Here is a 17,901-nt window from a genome sequence, read left to right as displayed (position 1 = left end):
CTAGGGGTGGTGGAGGGGCAAAGAAGAGGGGGAGGGAGGGCTCTAATGGAGGGGTGGTGGTGGGGGAGCATTGAAAGGAACAAGCAAGGTGCAAGGAAAGGGGGAGAAAGGAAGGGGGAAGAAGAGAGGGGAGGAAGAAGGGGAAAGGTGGTAGGTGGCTGGCGGGCATAGCAGTAGCGCGGGTCACCCATACGCGCTACTACTATGGCAGCTTGCAAAATATCTACCGCTAGGGTTGCACTGCTTATAGCGCTGGCAAGAAACACACGCTATTGGTAAAATGTTATACATAGAAAAATTAGCAGTAGCGCGCTTTGTAAGACATGCGCTATAGATACTATACTAGCAGTAGCGCAGGTTGGAGGACAGGCGCTACTGCTATGTTTTGACCAGGGGGTGTGGTGTGTTACACTTAGTAGTAGCGTGGTCCCTGGTAACAAGCGCTGCTGCTAACATATACCAATAGCGTTGTTTGTAGCCAACGCTACTACTAACTACTAGTAGCGTTGGGTTGCAAACAAATGCTACTGGTAAACTTCTATCTATAGGCATTTTCCTAGTAGTGTCGGTATGTTACTTGCCCGAGATTCGATCGTCGGTATCTCAATACCTAGTTCAATCTCATTACCGACAAGTCTCTTTACTCGTTCCATAATGCATCATCCTGCAACTAACTCATTAGTCACATTGCTTGCAAGGCTTATAGTGATGTGCATTACCGAGAGGGCCCAGAGATACCTCTCCGACAATCGGAGTGACAAATCCTAATCTCAAAATACGCCAACTCAACAAGTACCTTCGGAGACACCTGTAGAGCACCTTTATAATCACCCAATTACGTTGTGACGTTTGGTAGCACACAAAGTGTTCCTCCGGTAAACGGGAGTTGCATAATCTCATAGTCATAGGAACATGTATAAGTCATGAAAAAAGCAATAGCAACATACTAAACGATCAAGTGCTAAGCTAGTGGAATGAGTCAAGTCAATCACATCATTCTTTTAATGATGTGATCCCGTTAATCAAATGACAACTCATGTCTATGGTTAGGAAACTTAACCATCTTTGATTAACGAGCTAGTCAAGTAGAGGCATACTAGTGACACTATGTTTGTCTATGTAGTCACACATGTATTATGTTTCCGGTTAATACAATTCTAGCATGAATAATAAACATTTATCATGAAACAAGGAAATAAATAATAATTATTATTGCCTCTAGGGCATATTTCCTTCAAGAGGAGCAAACTTCAAACTTGAAGGATATTCGGATTCCGATTGGGCGGGAGACAAAGTGGATAGGAAGTCCAATTCCGGAGGGTGCCAATTTCTTGGTTGCTCTTTGGTTAGGTTGTCTTCCAAGAAGCAAAGTTGTGTGTCTCTCTCCACCGAAGCGGAGTATGTGGCGGCTGGTAGTTGTTGTGCACAACTCTTATGGATGAGGCAAACTTTAAAGGATTACGGTGTCATTTGTGACAAAGTGCCTCTTTGATGTGACAATGGAAGTGCCATCAAGATTTCTCTCAACCCGGTGCAACACTTCAAGACGAAGCATATTGAGATTCAGTATCACTTCATCCGGGATCATATTAGGCGAGGGGAGATCGAGCTCAACTATGTCAACACTCATGATAACCTTGCAGATATTTTCACAAATCCCTTGGATGAAGCAAGATTTCACGAGTTAAGGAATGAGCTAAATATCATTGATTCGAGCAATGTGACTTGAACCCTTGCACGCCCCACCACACTCAACTTGTTGTCTAGTTTAGGTGTAGGCATGGACATAGGGGGAGTGTTGTTCTCTCAATGAACTCTCCCTCCCCCCATTATGCATAAATTGACCAACTCTTTCACATTAGCCATTTTTATGGTACTTGTGCTTCAAAGATGAATTTTGGTTATGGGACCAAGGATAATTCTTCGCGGTGCCATACCAATCAACTCAAACATAGGTGGCTCCGGCCACTGCCCTCTCCATGGAGAGTTTGTGTCTCGTTTTGGTCCTTGTTGTCTCTTGCTTTTCGTTCTTCGTGCCGAGCTTGTGCTTGTAGTGTCTTGTTTGCTAGCTCTTTGGTGTGTTTGTTCACTTGAAGGTTCCGTGCAAAGGTGGCGTGAAACAACATTTTCTTGAGTTCACGGTACTACCGTGGCTTGCCACGGTACTACCTCAAGGACACGGTACTACTGCAACCAGCATGGCAGTAATTTTTTATTGCCGCTGGTGGAGCAGTACTACCGCCCAAGGCGCGGTACTTCCGCTTGGGCGGTACTACCACAAGGACACGCGGTACTACCGTGGCATAGCGAGCATGTGGGGGTTAAGAGCGGGTAGGGGAGTTCTAACTCCCCCATACCCATTCACTCTTTCTCCCCACGTCGCCTCTCTCTCTCCTGCCCAAGCCGGCGCCGAAGGCCCTCGCCGGATCTCCGTCTCTGGTCGCTCACCTCGGATTCCGACCGATGGGATTGTCCCCACCACTTCCTCTTGCCATGGACCCAGGTTTCTCCCCAAATCCCTCTCTTTTTGTCTCGTACTTTTGCTTCTAGGTTTTTGGGGAGATGCATGATGTTCTTGAGATTTTAGGCTAAATCTTTGCAAGAGTAGGATGTAGGAGAGAAGTAATGCGTAGAGTTGGTACTTGCTATGTTGCCCTATGATGGATTTGATCAACCGTAGTACCGCGGAATGGTCACGGCTGTGTAGATCTCGTTGTGGTTTCAGATCTGCAGTCGTGCGGTACTACCGCTCATCCGATACTACCGCTCCTACGAGCGGTACTACCGCGCGAGGCACGACACTAAAATTTTACTGCCGCACCTAGACACGGTACTATCATGCCTCCCTGGAGCGGTACTACCGTGGCTCAAAGCAGCACTAAAATTTTAGTTCCGCACCTACTGCGATACTACCGTTGTCTCAAATCCCTCACGTGGCAATTATCACGTGCTGTGTCTACTTGTTTCACCTGCTTTGTTGTGTTCTTTGCATTGATCCTTCTCACGTCTCTTGCGTGTTTGTCTTGTGGTGTGTGTTTTAGGTGGTGGCTCCGGTGCTGCTGCTCGCCGTTCCAATCCAAGCCGTGACACTGGGTCCAAAAGGCTGCGCGAAGCTCCAGAGGGCTCCAATGCCCCCTCACGCAAAACCAAGCACACCACCAACAAGGAGAAGGAGCCCGTTGTGGGCATGGATGAGATGCCTCTGGCCGAGTTCATCTCTCGAAGGAAGATCAATCCCTATGTGAATCCTCGAGCCAAATTCAGAGGAAATGATCTATTCTAGACTAAGCAGCAAAACCTCATCTATATGGATGTGATCAAGGCCAAGCAGAACCACTATGTGGAAGTTCACTGGATTGACATGCATCACATGAGGCAGGAAAAGCACCGTACCTACTTCGGAGAAGCTTTGGATCTAGTGGAGCAGTTTGGCATTAAGCACATGATGGCCTTTCACCTGGACTTTGACCCAGACATCGTGGCTCAGTTCTTTGCTTCAGTCCACTTCCACACTGATGACGCAAGGACCATGACATGGATGACCAATGGTCAAAAGTTTACTGCTACATGGAAGGAGTTCATGGATCTGCTTCATGTTCCTGATGATGGGCTCGACACGCCCACTGGAGTTCGCCCTCATGCCAATGCTGAATCTGTGAACAAGAACAAGCTCCAGCCCTTCCTAGTTGAGAAGACTCTTGCCAGCAAGAAGAAGGTGTGGGTGCTGAACTCTTTCCTCGACATCATGCATCGGATCTTCCACAACACCCTCTTCCCGTGCATCAGTGACAAGGACAAGGTGCATGCCTATCTGTGGATATGATGCTCCTATGTGAGGACGCGCGTCGGGTTCAGACTCAACCCCTTGATGTCTCATACATCATGTGGTGCGAGCTTCAGTTTGTGGTGCTCAACCGTAAGGTCCCCATCTCTGGGCCTTATCTGTTTCACTTGATCTCCAAGACGTGGGAGAAGCTTATCCCCAATGAGGAGTTCGAGGCCCCCGGATGGATTCGCCATGAGCCCATCAAGCTCCGCATCAAGAGCCAATGGGCCAACACCACCACCTCTGCTGAGGCCGCAGCTGCCACAATGGATGTGGATGAGGATGAGATCGAGGAGGAGGAAGATGATGAAGACAGTTCTGATGGATACACTCCTCCTTCTTCTGAGCCATCTTGGGCGAAGAAGCTCAAGTAAAAGATGAAAAAGTTGTTCTGCCTGCAGTCTCAGGGTCAGTATAGGGCACATGTTGCTCAGAAGCAGAGTCGATGTCGCGACAAGAGGATCTTGAGGAAGCTTGGCGAGGAGGTGTCTAGCGGGTCCGAGAAGCACATCACTCCTAAGGCGGACTGGATGGCCAAGCAAGGCCTCATGTGGACTGAGTCTGAAGAGGAGACGGAGGAGCCCATCCCTGCTGCTGACTCCGATGATGAGTCGTTCTCAGCCTGAGCCACCCCTTGTGTTTTAGGTGTCCTCTCTGCCTTTTTGGCGTCTCGATGCCAAAGGGGGAGAGAGTGTAGGGATTTTGCGTGTCATGTGTGTCGTGCTTGTGTTTGCTTTGCTCGCGTTTGTTCCGTTGAACCTTGCTTGCTTTGGTTTAGTTTGCTCGTGAGACTTGTTCCATCATATGGCGTAAGACATATGCTCTCTAACGTACCCTATTGAACCTATGATATATTGTGCTATCTATCCTATGCTCATATTTACTACCTTGTTTAGTGTTATGCTTATTGTTGAAAGATATGCATTGTCTCTAAAATATAGGGGGAGTGTTGATCCTAGTATACGTGTTGTGCAGTCCAAAGCACTTTTCTAGATAGCACACATCTAGGGGGAGCGTGTCTATATTTTAGAGATGTGGGGTTTGCTTATGTTCTATATTTTTTTCCCTTGTGCAAATCCCGTATTGTCATCAATCCACCAAAAAGGGGGAGATTGTAAGGGCATATTTATTTATCCCTAAGGTGTTTTGGTGATTGATGACAATGTGTTTGCGGACTAATCGCATGCCTTGAGTATTTCAGACATTTTGTCACTAGGCACAAGACGGTTTGGTGCCCCTCGAAGACTAGTGAAGACGGCGTTTTTCTACGTTTCTTTTTGGTGGACTTGAGTCATAGGAAAGAGGGGGTCCGTGTTGGAAAGGTTCGGGTGGAATCACCACGTACACATTTTCTCCCTCTGCACTGCCTTTCCCCTTGCACTTTGGAGCATTGTCCGCTTTCTTCATATATATGCAAAAGAGAAGGATTCCTAGTGTTGATGTTCTAGGGCATGCGGTAGTACTGCTCCTAGGAGCGGTAGTACCGCAGGCTCCTGTGGTAGTACCGTAGGTGCCCACGGTAGTACCACTCCCAAGTAGCGGTAGTACCGTGGCCTCGGACCAAACTCAGCCGCTCGCGCGGCTGTAGGGGCAGATGTAACTTTTTACATCCGCGTCCTGTGCGGTAGTACCGCCCCATGCGCGCGGTAGTACCGTGAGTCTTGGTCTGGCATGGCAACAGGAGCGGAAGTAGGGGCGGATGTAATTTTTTTACATCCGCTCCCTGCACGGTAGTACCGCATGCCTTGCGCGGTAGTACCGTGTCGGATTTTTTGCATTGTTTATTTTCAACGGAAGTGGGCATGGATGTATTCTTATTCATCCGTGCCCCTTCCTAGGCTAGTTCAATCCTGCCTTGCGGTAGTACCGCAAGGGGGAGTGGTAGTACCGCGCTAGTGGCAGTACCGGCCTCAGCCACTGCGGTTCAGGCCTGGGCTAGCTCCTGCCGTAGCTGCGGTAGTACCGCGATCCATCGTAGTACCGTGAGCCCTTGCGGTAGTACCGCGTGTCTTGAGCGGTAGTACCGCAAGTCGCGGGCTGGCTAGTGGATAACGGTTGGATTTGTCTCTCCACTATATAAGGGGTGTCTTCTTCCTCTAGTTGACTACCTCTTCCAACCCTAAGCTCCATTATTGCTCCAAGCTCCATTTTCGCCCGATCTCTCGCCCTAGCTAATCAAACTTATTGATTTGCTCGGGATTGGTTGAGAAGGCCCCGACCTACACTTTCACCAAGAGAAATTTGATTCCCCCCACTAATCCCTAGCGGATCTTATTACTCTTGGGTGTTTGAGCACCCTAGACGGTTGAGGTCACCGCGGAGCCATAGTCCATTGTGGTGAAGCTTCATGGTGTCGTTGGGAGCCTCCAATTAAGTTGTGGAGATTGCCCCAACCTTGTTTGTAAAGGTTCGGTCGCCGCCTTCAAGGGCACAAATAGTGGAATCACGGCATCTCGCATTGTGTGAGGGCGTGAGGAGAATACGGTGGTCCTAGTGGCTTCTTGGGGAGTATTGTGCCTCCACACCGCCCTAACGGAGACGTACTTCCCCTCAAAAGGAAGGAACTTCGGTAACATATCCTCGTCTTCACTGGCTCCACTCTTGGTTATCTCGTACCTTTTTGCAAGTTTAGTTGTGTTGTTTCCCTTACTTACTTGTGTGCTTGTTGTTGTTGCATCATATAGGTTGCTCACCTAGTTGCATTTCTAGACAACCTACTTTGATGCAAACTTTAATTTGGTAAAGAAAAGCTAAAAATTCTTAGTTGCCTATTCACCCCCCCCCTCTAGTCAACTATATCGATCCTTTCAGTAGGTGTCGTGCGGTACGAACACCGAATGTTTGTACCGCACATCATCTTCTATTACGGAGGCTCCAGTACACACATAGTTGAATGTTTGTGATCCTTACGTTCGGTATATCCCGTATATAGGTTGATTTTGACTGAACAAAATAAAATTTTTTTTTGCAACCATTTGCATTTATTAGTCATTAGGAGTAAAATAAAAGTGATTTTCTAAGAAACATCTTATAAATTTGGTTTGAGCACATGTAAAAATGATTGAAAAATCCAATCATCAGTAATAGAGTGGAGACAAATCTACATGCTTGCCGATGGAGCCAGAAGGGACGAGTTTACCCTAACAGTCCTAGGCAAGGGAAGGAATGCTTGGCATATGTTGATATAGGGAAAAAAAACTCCAAAACATCATATTTTGGAACTCTATTTTTTCAGCATATATCATGATAATTGTGTTTTTTTACCTGAAATATTTATGAACATCCAAAAATACACAAACAAATACACGTTCATTTTTTCGAAAAGGTTTTGTATGTGCAGAATTATTATTTACATGCCGAGCATATGGTCCGGAGAGCCGTTTTAAATATCTGGTTGGCATCAATCTAAATCTATTGATTTCCTTTTGTAGCCACAAGCAACGGAACAAAAGTTAGGTCATGTTGTGAACCAACCCATAGTTGGATGGTTAGGAGGACACTGGTATTTCCGGCAAGGTTCAAGTCATAGACTTTGACATCAGTGCTTGCATTTTATTTTACTGAATTTATTTCAGGCCTTCTGCCGACGTGCATTCAATGGGAGGATACGTTCTCGTTTGACTACCAAGGCATTTTGCCGCGACTTCGTCAATCTCAAGATGATATGTCGGCTCAGTCTTTCAGAGGTATTCATAGGGGTAGGATATGCGTGTGTGCGTTCATAGAGATGGGCGTATCTGCATATGTACGAGCGTCTGTGTACTTTGTTAAAAAAAATTAAGTCATACTAAGACCACAAAAGCTAGGATGATGTGTCTCTGAAACAAAACAAAAAATATAGCTTAATAAGAAAACAAAGTGAGATGATGCCCGGTTTGTTCATAAGCAGGTGTCTATCAGCCATCACTGAACCGTGATGAGCTTGCAACCTAACGACCCGAGTGACGGGAGGCGCTAACCAAACCAAAAGGCTACTGCCAACTATACGACCATTTTGTGTCTCTCTAACCGAACGAACGAACGAACAAACAATAGATATTTCCAACGGCTGAAAAAACATTATTTTCCCTTTCCCTATGTCCTATGAGGACTTTTATACTGCTAGCTTCCATGGAAGGCAGATTAAGAAACTAGCATAACAATCTGCCACAACTAGCACGCCACCGACCGAGACGTTGGCAGTGAAGCGGATCGGACGCAGCCGTTGACCGACCGATTTAGAACGCAAGGAGCCACGCGCCGCGGCCATCAGACGGCCAGAGACGACCCGCGGACGATCGGACGGCCGAGCGCGCCACACCGGAGGTTAGGCCGGCCGTTAGGGGTTCAAACCCGGTCGCGCCCGCAACGGTAACCACGGCCGCCAGCCGCGTTCGTTAAAGGGAAAGCAACGCCGACCGATACTCTCACCAACCACCCATTTGTCTGTCCGACCCACGGCCAGGGGATCGGGCCCCGGCCCAGCCGCCGTGAACCCCCCGCGTCGTTCTCGCCGTTTGTTCGCGTCGATCCGTTTTCCGGATCACACAGGCCCTTTGTCACCTCCCGCTTCGCCCCCTCGCGTCCCCCGGAATCGCGAACTGCTCCGAGTTTCCACCACTCTGCATTTGCGAACTGCTCCTTGGGCCGTCCTCTCGATAGAAACCGGGAAACTACAATGTGGGACGTCGGATCTGCAATGCTCCTTGGCTTATCCACCCACCATTCTTTGCTTTTTACAGAAAAAACAAGAGACACGTGGTGCTTACCCACGTATCTGGTCCGACGATTCGCATATGGATTGTTAGGTTTTCATCGAGTGATAGGGTTTCGTGTGATACTTTCTCTAACCACTGAACCCGCTCCCCACCCTGACACATACAAAAAAGATATTTGCAGATGTACCATTGCTGTTGGAAGGACACACGGGCTTGCCCATTCATTTTCGGTCTTCATCAGTTGGACGTGTGACCACAATATCTGTTTTTTTGTCGTTTTCTGAAACAAATTTTGTAATATATCTCATATCTACATCCAAAGGATATGCACGACCACATTTACTACGAGGGTCGTATGTGGAGCAATAACAATTAAGATTATGAAAGATAAGATTTTTATGGGGCAAGTATCGACAATAATCAATAGCTACGACCATCCAACCCCGTGAAGGCAGCTGAAAAGCCAGAAACTACGCGCAGACTATTCTTTCGCAGCGATCAGTTTTCAGACCGAGTTTGCCTTTTATGTCTTTTGTTCCGCTCCTTCATGTTTCTCGTAATTTCTAACTCGAGAGTCTCCCTGTAAACCCCGAGCAGCCGATCAATACGCGTAGGAGCTCTTGATATGCTGCTTGTACGGCTGCGCTCTAGACTTTAGGAAAACTAAAATCAATGGTGAAAAACACCAACAATATACTAATACTTGCATGCAACGAGAATCAACAATCAAATCAGCCTCGAGTACAAATGGATCACGCGACATAAATGAAATGGAGTTGCTAGCTAGTGTGTGCAAAGCAAGCTAACCAACAGCAAAAATGGCGCCCCTAGCAATTCGCCGAAACGTCAGGGGCTGATACGGGAAACCGCCGAACCCGGGAGGGAGCGATAAATTATTCCCGTCTCCTCCTCGTCGCCCCCTTTTCCTTCAACGCAACGGGCGAGGGGTTTTGAAAGACGCCTCCATCCTTCCTTCCTTCCTCCCCTCTCCCTTAGGGTGAACGACCCTTGCACGATGGTCCATCCAGCGGTTTGCAAACAACTTTTGCTTTGCATGGATGGCTTGAATGGGTTGTCGTTCATAAATCGTCTACGTACTGTCGTCTGTATAGCAGTGCTGCCAGCACACAACCGAACCCCGCGGCGCGCCCCGACGCGACAGATACCCGCCCAGCCGCAGCCAAAGCTCCATCCTTTTAACCCCACACCCTCCTCCCCTGCCGCCTAGGGTTTCGGTCCGCCCCCCGCGTCGCGCCGTCTCCGCCCGACTCGATCCTCCCGATCCCCCCACCGATCTGGGGGCGCCTACCTGGTTCGTGCGCGGCGGCGGCGGCGGCGCCCCTCGGTTTTTCCGTTTCTGTTGTCTCGACGCGTTTCCGTGGGGGTTTCTGATGCTGATCTCGCTGTGTTGGCTTCAGGCGGCGGCGTGGATGACGTGGCGGCGGCGGTAGATGGGTATGGCGGCGGTCAAGGTGGAGGAGCGGGACGGGTGCGCCGAGAGCAGGCAGCATCTGGCGCTGTCGAGTCCGTCGGCTTCCGAGGGAGGGAGCTATGGCGGCGGGCACGCGTGGGCGTCGCCGCTGGTGCCCAGCCCCGCCGATTCCGGCTCCACCCGCAGGTACCGCCCTCCGTCGACTGTCTCGGACTCTGTCGTTCGGTGTTGCTGGTTAGTGGTTGCTTACCTGACTAGGGTATGGGGGGGGGGGGAGGCCTGTTTGCCCAGGAGAGGTGGTTTTCTTATGGGGCGTTCGGTTAGCAGATGCAATCGGGGTTGGGTTGTGACTGAAATGGCGCAGCAGGTCGCTGCGTTCTCCATACAATTCCCATCTCTGGACGCCTTTTCTGATGGGAAACATGGCTGGTGTGCAGTGTGATGGCCGTATGGGGGAAAGGGGGGTTAACATCAACATGTGGAAATGAGTCTCAGATTTTTTATTTCGAGAAACTCATGGTGTTGAGATCATCTGTATTGGAACATGCTGTGTGTGGGGCTTAGTAATTGACTGTTAGGGAAAGGTGCAATTTCGTTGAGTGCCACTACATTTCATGAGGTTTAAGTGATTATCATCTCATCACTTGCTTGGTTTGGGTGTTATGAGGTACTGTACTGCTTTTCTGATTAGATAGTCTCATTGGTGGGAGTGTGCTGCTTGGCTTGTGCAGTTGCCAGTTAGTATGCTGGGCCATTGGATAATTTTGCTTAACTTCTATTGCCTTAGAAATCAGTATGTTGTCTTGGTTGAGGCACAGTGAAGGTTGCTTCTCAGTGATCCTTGGAATGAATGGAAGTGGTGATTTACATTGGTTTTAATGACATTATGTGCACATGTTTTGGTCTTTTTATGTTTCAGTTAACCCACTATGTGTTTTGCCAATTGATGTCAATTTTCGCAGATTTGGTATGTGTAAATGCATTTGTGGTGTGTTAGCTGAAATATAATGTCATAATAATATAATTAATGATATATTTTTGGGTTCCCTCAGCACTGGAACTGGAACATGCCAATTTCAGCTTTTCAAGATGAATACTTAGGATACAAAAGTTCATCCAAGAGAAATTCATTTTGAGTTAATTTATGATTATTTGAACATGTGCCAGCAATGAAGGTGTAATAGGCTGTTAGGGTCTTTACTGTATGCTGGCTGACACTTGTAGCATGCTTAGTTCATTAGTTGCTTGCCTAATTATAGAATATAGAATAAAAACTTAGCATGTTTATTATTGTAATTTCCATGAAACAACTTCCATCATAGTAATAGTAGTATATTGAACTAGTTATAGGTTTTCTCATGGCTCTGTAGCTTTGATTATTGATCAGCAACGTGTTTAAGAGAGAAAAGCAACAGTCAGCGTTTAGGTACCAGAAGTCATGTCGCAGAAACTTGGTTATTCTTGCCTTGCCCATCTTTCAACTGGATACCCTGTTTTGCACCTTCAGTTTATCATTACATGAGTAGTTGCTTACTATATATGTCAATGATCATACTCTACAAATATCAGGCGAACAAGTGGCCCTGTAAGAAGAGCTAAGGGTGGCTGGACACCTGAAGAGGTTAGTATCTAACTATTCCTTTTAAGTAACTTCTGCTTCATTTCCAATATATTCAGTATATCTGTAATACAACTGTTGAACTGTTTGGTGTCTGGCATCTGCTATTATCTTGCTTTGTTATTGCCTTTTGGTCTTTCTTTCTTATTTTTACCTAGTTTTTCTTATTCATGCTGCAGGATGAAACATTGCGCGAGGCAGTTACTGTTTTCAAGGGAAAAAATTGGAAGAGAGTAGGTTGGCTTCTTGTTTGTGCTCTGCATCCTTTTCTCAATGTTCATCTAACAATTCCAGAAAACTAGGGGTCAATAACCATCAATATTTACCTTCATTATATGGTTTTATTTTATCATGCAATAAATATGTTTAATAATGTACCTGCGATTGGTGGAAGAGAGCGATGTGTTATGTCTAGGTCCAGGGAGGCAGGGACTAAGGATAGGGTGCTTGCCCTCATAACCACCGGCAGGGCTGTGAGTAATAACACAAAAAGTCCCTACTGGAGATGGGAAGGGGAGACTACAAAACTTCTGATTAATCTTTGCTTTGTGAAAATATATTGCAAAACTTGATGGAGGTTTTAATACATACTCCCAGCTTTTTTGGATGGAGGGAGTATATCTCATGCTAGGCAGGCCTCACAATTTAATATATTTGGTTATAGTGCGGTTGAGATTGAGAGGCATGTTAGAATCATATCTGGGGGAAATAAATAAATATGTTCCTCATATTTTCTACATTCGAGGTAGAACTCATTTGCACCCTATAGGACTTTGACAAGGAAAGTTAGCCTGGGTAAATTTCGTGCTTACTTCTGGAAACAGTTTTTTTTCAAGTACCGTAATCTCATAGAAGAATCTGTGTTGTATGCAGCTGAGTTTTTCCCTGATAGAACAGAAGTACAATGTCTGCACAGATGGCAAAAAGTTCTTGACCCTGAACTTATAAAAGGACCTTGGACCCAAGAGGTTCGCCAAATATTGTTTGTTTTTCTCCCATCAAATCCAAGTCTGCATATATATGTTGTGATCTGTGCACTCATTGAGTTCTTTTACAGGAAGATGAGACCATTATCCAGAAGGTAAAGGAGCATGGACCAACAAAATGGTCCGTTATAGCAAGGTCACTGCATGGTCGTATTGGTAAACAATGCCGAGAGAGGTATTCACCTAATGATGTGCCATGCATGATGACAAAGATCTGTGCAACACACCCTTATATTCATACATCTCATAACAGTTTGTTGATTTTCCTTGCCTAAGACAAATTGTGGAAAACAATTTAACAAATCTGTATATTTCTGGGGACTGGGGGATTAAAACTGGATGTCACTTATTGAGGGTATTGGCTATTTTGAGCTGCATTAAAAAAACCTTATAGATGAGACCTACGTTTTCTAATGGTCCCAGAGATAATGGGAACTACAGCTTTTAGGGATTCAGATTTTGATTTATATGCAGGACACTGTAACTAAATATTGCTCAAGTCATTTAGCAGTTCATGATATCTTGACATTGCCCTGACAACTTCTCTGAAAATAGCCAGTGTCCTCCGCAGTGTCTAGAAAATGGCCACAGAAATATAAAGCCCAGCTCCTCATATTCACAATAAAAGAGCTAACCCAAAAAGTTCCTAACTTTGGGTCCCCAAAATCCACTGGTGCAGACTCCTGTGCATTGCATCCCTGTAGCACAGTGGATCTCGGCTGCCCTCTTTCCTGGCTGCTTTAAGTTTAGCTTACCTTTCGTATTAGTACATGAGTAAATGTACTCCTGTAGTAGAATATTTACTTGGTTCTGGCCAAATAAAAATTCTTGCACATCAGGCTATTTTAAGCTGAATATTAATCACATATTAATATCTGTAATTGTAGTAAAGTTTCTTGCATAATTGATTGATGTATTTATAAGCTCGCCAGAACAAATTACATACATAACCTAGTATACAGCTAACTTCACTTTTGATGCTGCTCATATAATTTAGATGGCATAATCATCTGGATCCTCAAATAAGGAAAGAAGCTTGGACTCTTGAGGAGGAGCAGGTGCTTGTTGATGCTCATCGTATGCATGGTAATAAATGGGCGGAGATTGCAAAACTCCTTCCTGGAAGGTACTAATTCACATCATCCTTCATTCCTTCCTCTTGGAAAATACTCCCTCCAACCCATAATATAAGACATTATTACATCTGATTTACTCTCATATCAGATGTAATATCTTATATTATGGGACGGAGGGAGTACGTTGTTTGCACATATAGTTTAACCGAATCCTTTTGCTTGCCAAGTGATGGTCTGTGTATCATGCCTAGTGTGTATGCAAATTGCTCATAAGAGAACGGCAGAAAGCTTTATAGATCTATCAAATAACTTGCTGGTCCAATAAACATAGTGTATTTGCATGCTGTTTAGCTGCAGCTTGTTCCCCATCGAGACTATTGGTAGGATTATTTTTTTCTTATCTCACCAACTAAAATTTTGGCCGAAGTCTAGTTTGGACTTGAACAGTTTGAGTCGTTAGTTTTGAAGTTTAGGTCTTCCTAGGACCATGCGAACTAGAATATGTAGGAATAGGAAAAACAGAGGACTTGGATGTCATGTACCTATAGGATCTAACATATGAATTTCAGCACATGTCGTTTATATTAAACCTTTTTTGTCCTCTTTATTTGATACTGGGCTTCTTGTGCTTATCTTGTTATACCAAGTATAGTAGTTAGAAAAAGACATGTTTTTTGTCATATACAGGATTGACCTGCTAGTGGACGGACTGTTAGAGGTTCTGTCACTTGGCTGTTCTGCGCAAATATTGTGGGTTAGGCAGTTAGGCCTTTTGCGGCTAGATGATCAGTGACTGAAATTTGTAGGAGAGTGCGAAAAGGGAAGTACACATTATATACCTGTAGCATAGCTTATGAATGTATTACTGTACTTGTCGTGATGTGATGGTCCTTGCACATAAAGTTCTTCCATTTTTCAATACTTTAAATTACCTCATTGGATGGAACTTGCGCGCGCAACTGCTTATATTTCGTCTTCCACTGATTTAAGTTTTTTCATTCCTCCAGGACAGATAACTCAATAAAAAACCATTGGAATAGTTCAGTGAGAAAAAGGCTAGATGAATATGATACAGGAGCTGCCCTTCCAGTTCCAGTACATGTCAGTCATAATGATTTGAAACAGGTCACAATGGCCCCGCCTGCTGAGAACTACATTGACTTGAATAAAGAGCCAAATATCAGTTTGAGTTCAGTAATAGTCGATCACTCTGATCCTACCCATAGTCCACGGGTGTGTAGTTTGAAAAATATCAAGGGCTGTTCAGATTTCCTCTCTCTTTCCCTGCCAACTGCTCAACCAGTAACTTCATGTCAGGCATCAGTAGCTGATGATTCTGCTGTTGCTTTAGCAATAATGGGGATGAAAATGAATTCCGGCCGTGACAAGGACATGGAATTGAACTTTGTTTGTCAGAAGGGTCTGCAAATCAATTTGCCGAATGAGAAGGGCCTGGAAATTAACTCCGTAACAGCTAAGCCAGATGGTGAAATAGATAACACTGGACGTGAATCAACCTTAGTAAAAGAGGCTCAGTCCTTTGGTTCTCTTTGTTATCAGATACCTAAGCTAGAAGATATCGACCTTGTTCGTTCCCCAGTTTTGTCAAGACATCATGGATCAGAACACGGCGTGGATGGATTTCAATCGCCCACTGGCTATGCTACTCCCTCTCCAACTGATGGAATACAATCCGATCAGCTCAGTGTGGAATCAATATTGAAAAGTGCTGCTGAAAACTTCCCAGGTACTCCTTCGATACTCAGGAGAAGGAAAAGGGATAAACCAACGCCTTCTCAAGATACTGATTTTAAGATTGATGCAAACAGTGATGGTTTTGACACTCCCAAAGCGAACTGCACTACATATAGCCCACATTCATTTAAAACTGCATCATTTTTGTCCTTGGGTCGCCTTGATGACCAGCAGTTGCCTTCTGTCTTGGGGAAGTTTGATGTTTCCCCCACATATCGACTAAGGTCAAAGCGAATGGCTGTGTTGAAAACCGTTGAGAAGCATCTAGATTTTTCGGCTGATGCGATGGATACTTGTGACATGGTTGGATCTCTGAAATCTTCTTGCCGGAATACGGAGAGTGTCAATGCCAGCTCAGACATTTCAAGCGCACAAGATAGGAGGATTAATGGGCATATGATTGGGTTGGAAACTCTAACCAGTGACTTTGCACACACAACACAGCTAGATGCAACCTAATTCTGCAGTATCCAGGTATGGTATAGCATTGCATGCCTTTTGACTGTGCACCTGTACATTTATACATGAACGAGAATATAACCAATTAACCCTGAGTTCTGTGTGCATGCAAATTCCTGGAAATGATTTGATCATGGGCCTAATATATGATTTTGCTTCCCTGCAGCGCAGAAGCGGTGGGCGACCTGCTGGAGAGGGGATGAAGACCTTATGCGTCTAAACAGACCTGTCCCTAGACGCTCGCTCACAGGCAGAATTGACCAGAGAAAGCAGTTTTGTTGATCTACCGGGTAGAAAATAAAATTTTGCCCCGCCATCTCTCCTTGGCGGGGTGTACATTCGATATTCGAGTCATCTAGCGATACTTTTGTCAACAGGAAAAGAAAATGGCGACTTACATGTAATTCAGCTTTAGAAGGAGCTCAGCTGTGTACAAAGAAAAAAAACCCATAGCTTTATAGACTTACAGATCAGCGAGATGCAAGATAGTGGGTGCTTTTTGTTCTTTCGATCAACGATCGTTGGACTATATTGGTGGGGGGTCTAGACTTGTAATTTGAAGACGTCGATTAAGGTTGGAATTTAAAAACGTGGATTATCATTGTCATGTGCGCATGTTGTTTGCTTTGATACTTTTGCTTGGAGTGTCCGTATATATTGAAAAACATTTGCTCGGATCTGTGGTGGACTTGTTCCCGCTGTCAGACGCACCTTGACGCCTGCTGGACACCCACCATTGCCGTGCCAAGGGAGCTCGCTGCCGGGCTGCCTCCCTCGGCAGAACTTTTTTGGGTACCCTATTTTACATCATGTGTTGGATATGTTCTTAGCCCGAGGCCACGTACTCCACGTGGAGAAATAATTCGTGCACCAGAGCCGCCAAGCTCGATCTAGGCAGTAGCCGGACCAAGCTTCAGAGTAATTAGCTTTACACGGTTTGACTTGAAACAAAATGTAGCCTTGTTTTTGGGATGAAGGGAGCACAGCAGCTTCACATGGTTCTTAGTCCTGTTGCTACGTGTGTTAAAAGGTCGAGCTATCAAGAAAATTGTTGCCGAGTCACGCGGCAAGGCCATTGTCACTTGTCAGGACCTGAATCATCTGAACCTGAATGTCTGTGAAGAAATGTACAGCGACACTGAAGAAATCGACAGCTTATCGAAGGGGTACGCGAACTGGCAAATGGACGGCTAAAATGAAGTCACTAAAGAAAATCAACGGCTCCCGCGTCAACAGTCACTGTCTCATTTCCGGCACGTCTACCTACTCCCCTGTTACCGGCTGCGTTTGGGATCTGGTTATCTTCCCCTTCTTCCAACTCTAAGAGCAAGACCGCTCAAATCACGTGAACCCGCAAAATTCCGACGAGTATACATGCTCGGTTCAATTTTCTGGCCAGAGCAGAGCCCGTATACCCGCCTGGCCCGTAAAACATTTTACGATGGCTCGCAAATTGCCCCTCGAGGCGGTATATGTACGGGTTTGCGGGGCAGATACGGGTCGAAACCCTGTCCCCCCGCTGTCGCGTTTCCCCGCGATTCCCCAATCCCACCTCCCATTTGTTGCCGCCGGCGAGTCCAATACCGTCGACGAACGCCATCATGTGGGGCCGAATGTGGAGCTCCGGCTGGAGCGACGACCCCGAGCGCCAGAGGTGTGTCCGTTCTGATGGCGCGAGGAAGCGCGCGCCCAGGAGGTACACCAACAATAGCCTCCAGCCGCCGGATTCGCTCCTCTGTCGCGAGAGGGAGGAGTACGACCATTGGCATGGGCGGATCTCCTCCTCTGCCGCGGGCTCCTCCGCCGCCGGGAGGGGGGGGGGAGTACCCGCACGCCGCTCCTCACTCTGGTGAATAGGGAGCCGGAGGATCTCCTCGTCCTGCGCGTGGTGAAGCGGGAGCTTGAGGCGTCGCCGGTGCTGCGGGGTCATCAGGCCAGAGGATTTCCTCCCTCCAGCCAAGGCGGACATCTTTGAGCGGGCAATCATGTCGCGCAGTGTGCGGGAGGAGGGGGAGGAGGAGGAGCGGCGCCGGCGAACCCTTGCTGAACTCG

At 46.3% G+C, this 17,901-nt stretch overlaps 1 protein-coding gene across 1 annotated transcript; it reads left to right on the top strand.

Annotated features, from left to right (window-relative positions):
* Positions 1-9,643: 9,643 nt before the first annotated feature.
* On the top strand, positions 9,644-16,456 carry LOC123135924 (transcription factor MYB3R-2). Its single transcript, XM_044555180.1, has 9 exons — positions 9,644-9,835; positions 9,942-10,141; positions 11,525-11,576; positions 11,753-11,810; positions 12,447-12,541; positions 12,631-12,734; positions 13,557-13,685; positions 14,643-15,864; positions 16,016-16,456. Exons 2-8 carry the CDS (start codon positions 9,975-9,977, stop codon positions 15,847-15,849), a joined length of 1,812 nt encoding a protein of 603 aa, XP_044411115.1. The 5' UTR covers positions 9,644-9,835; positions 9,942-9,974; the 3' UTR covers positions 15,850-15,864; positions 16,016-16,456.
* The last annotated feature ends 1,445 nt before the right edge of the window (positions 16,457-17,901 follow it).

The sequence above is a fragment of the Triticum aestivum genome, chromosome 1B, assembly GCF_018294505.1.
Source record: "Triticum aestivum cultivar Chinese Spring chromosome 1B, IWGSC CS RefSeq v2.1, whole genome shotgun sequence".
Taxonomy (NCBI): Eukaryota; Viridiplantae; Streptophyta; class Magnoliopsida; order Poales; family Poaceae; genus Triticum; species Triticum aestivum.
Note: the sequence above shows the minus strand (reverse complement) of the source record. Positions and strands in the feature narration are given on the sequence as shown.